Raw genomic sequence first — 1,567 nt, 5'->3', positions numbered from 1 at the left:
ACACAAAATTTTTCTTTACTTCCCAAATAGGCCAAATGCACTCAGTTCTTATCAAAGGGACTGTGTAAAAACCCAAACTAAGACAGACATTAATTTCAGTTACTAAATCATAATTTGATGGAATGGATCTAATAACTAACCAGTCTTTTAATTTAAAAAGTTCTCTAGGAGATTCTGACAGTCAGCCAGATTTGGGAGTTCTTACTTTCTAGCATATGGTATTGTATCAAGCATGTATGCTAGGTATGAATTACATAAAATTAATGCCAGGGAATAATCAACATTCCATAAATGTAAAAAAATATATGTATACTCATACACACACACACACACACACACGCACACACACATATATATATTTGAAGTTTCATAGGTAGAGATACAAAATATTGATACTTAAAAAGAGTTTAATTCTACCCAGAACAATTGTATGATTAGGAAAATACGTCATTGTTTGATTTTTTTTTTTCCCCAGGTACAGTGTGGTGACTTTCCTCATTTGTTAGTGTATGGTCCATCAGGTGCTGGTAAAAAGACAAGAATTATGTGTATTCTACGTGAACTTTATGGTGTTGGAGTGGAAAAATTGAGAATTGAACATCAGACCATCACAGTAAGCATTTCACTTTGAGCCCTCCAAATATTTATAGCAGGGATTTTCAATCCTCCTCATCAGTACATTGCCCTCCCCCATTGCTGCCCCATATATGATTTAAGTAAGTATTTCACAGGTAATCCTGGTGTTCAGGATTGAGAGCTCCTGATTTATAGACTTAATTATTATAACCAGCCCAAAGTCAGTTATGTTATAGAGAAATAGCAACAGGAGATTAGGGTAAAATGTGGTGGTAGGGTTCATTTTAAATTACATAGAAAATCAGTGGCTTATTTGGAACTAGAACTCAAAGTTTCAAAAGCTCATTGTTCTGAGAGCAATAGTGGGTATGGAAAGAAGGATTGATTTTGAGGGAAATTGTAATCATGGAATAAGGCAACTTGGTGAAGATTGGCAGCTGACTGTCTGGAAAAGGAGGCATGAGGCTCAGAGTTCCTATAATCTTGCCCTGGCTGAGCTTTCCAGCTTCATATTGTGCAGTGCATTTTCATACTCTTTCTTTCTAGACCATGTTGAAGATCTAGCTGGAATGTCTGCTGTCAGAGTGCCCTACAACTCCATTAGAACTAATTTTTCCTTCTAGTACACAGTTTGTACTTTAAGAATACTTACTTTGTTTTGCCTTATGTTATATTATTACTAGAGGCCCAGTGCACAAAAATTTGTGCACTTGGTGGGGAGGAGGAGGGTCCCTCAGCCCGGCCTGTGCCCTCTCGCAGTCTGTGACCCTCAGGGGATGACCACCTGCTGGCTTAGGCCCGCTCCCCAGGGGGATTGGGCCTAAGATGGCAAAGATATCCTTCCCTGGCAGTCCGGCAGCCCTCAGGGGATGTCCACTTACCAGTGGAGAGCAGGCCTAAGCTCCAGTCTGACATCCTCAGTGCTGCTGAGGAGGTGGGAGAGGCTCCTACCACCACCGCTGTACTGGCAGCCATCAGCTTGTGGCTGGGG

The 1,567-nt window shown here is 40.7% G+C and overlaps 1 protein-coding gene across 1 annotated transcript in view; it reads left to right on the top strand.

The window, feature by feature from the left end:
- Window positions 1-476: 476 nt before the first annotated feature.
- Window positions 477-1,567, top strand: part of RFC3 (replication factor C subunit 3) — a 30,511-nt gene continuing 29,420 nt past the window's right edge. The window contains exon 1 of the mRNA XM_015567505.1: window positions 477-613. Coding sequence (XP_015422991.1) covers window positions 545-613 — 69 coding nt within the window. The 5' untranslated portion in view covers window positions 477-544. The remainder of the gene's footprint in view (window positions 614-1,567) is intronic.

Source organism: Myotis davidii, unplaced genomic scaffold (genome assembly GCF_000327345.1).
Source record: "Myotis davidii unplaced genomic scaffold, ASM32734v1 scaffold1064, whole genome shotgun sequence".
Classification (NCBI taxonomy): Eukaryota; Metazoa; Chordata; class Mammalia; order Chiroptera; family Vespertilionidae; genus Myotis; species Myotis davidii.
This window is presented reverse-complemented; position numbering and strand designations above follow the sequence as displayed.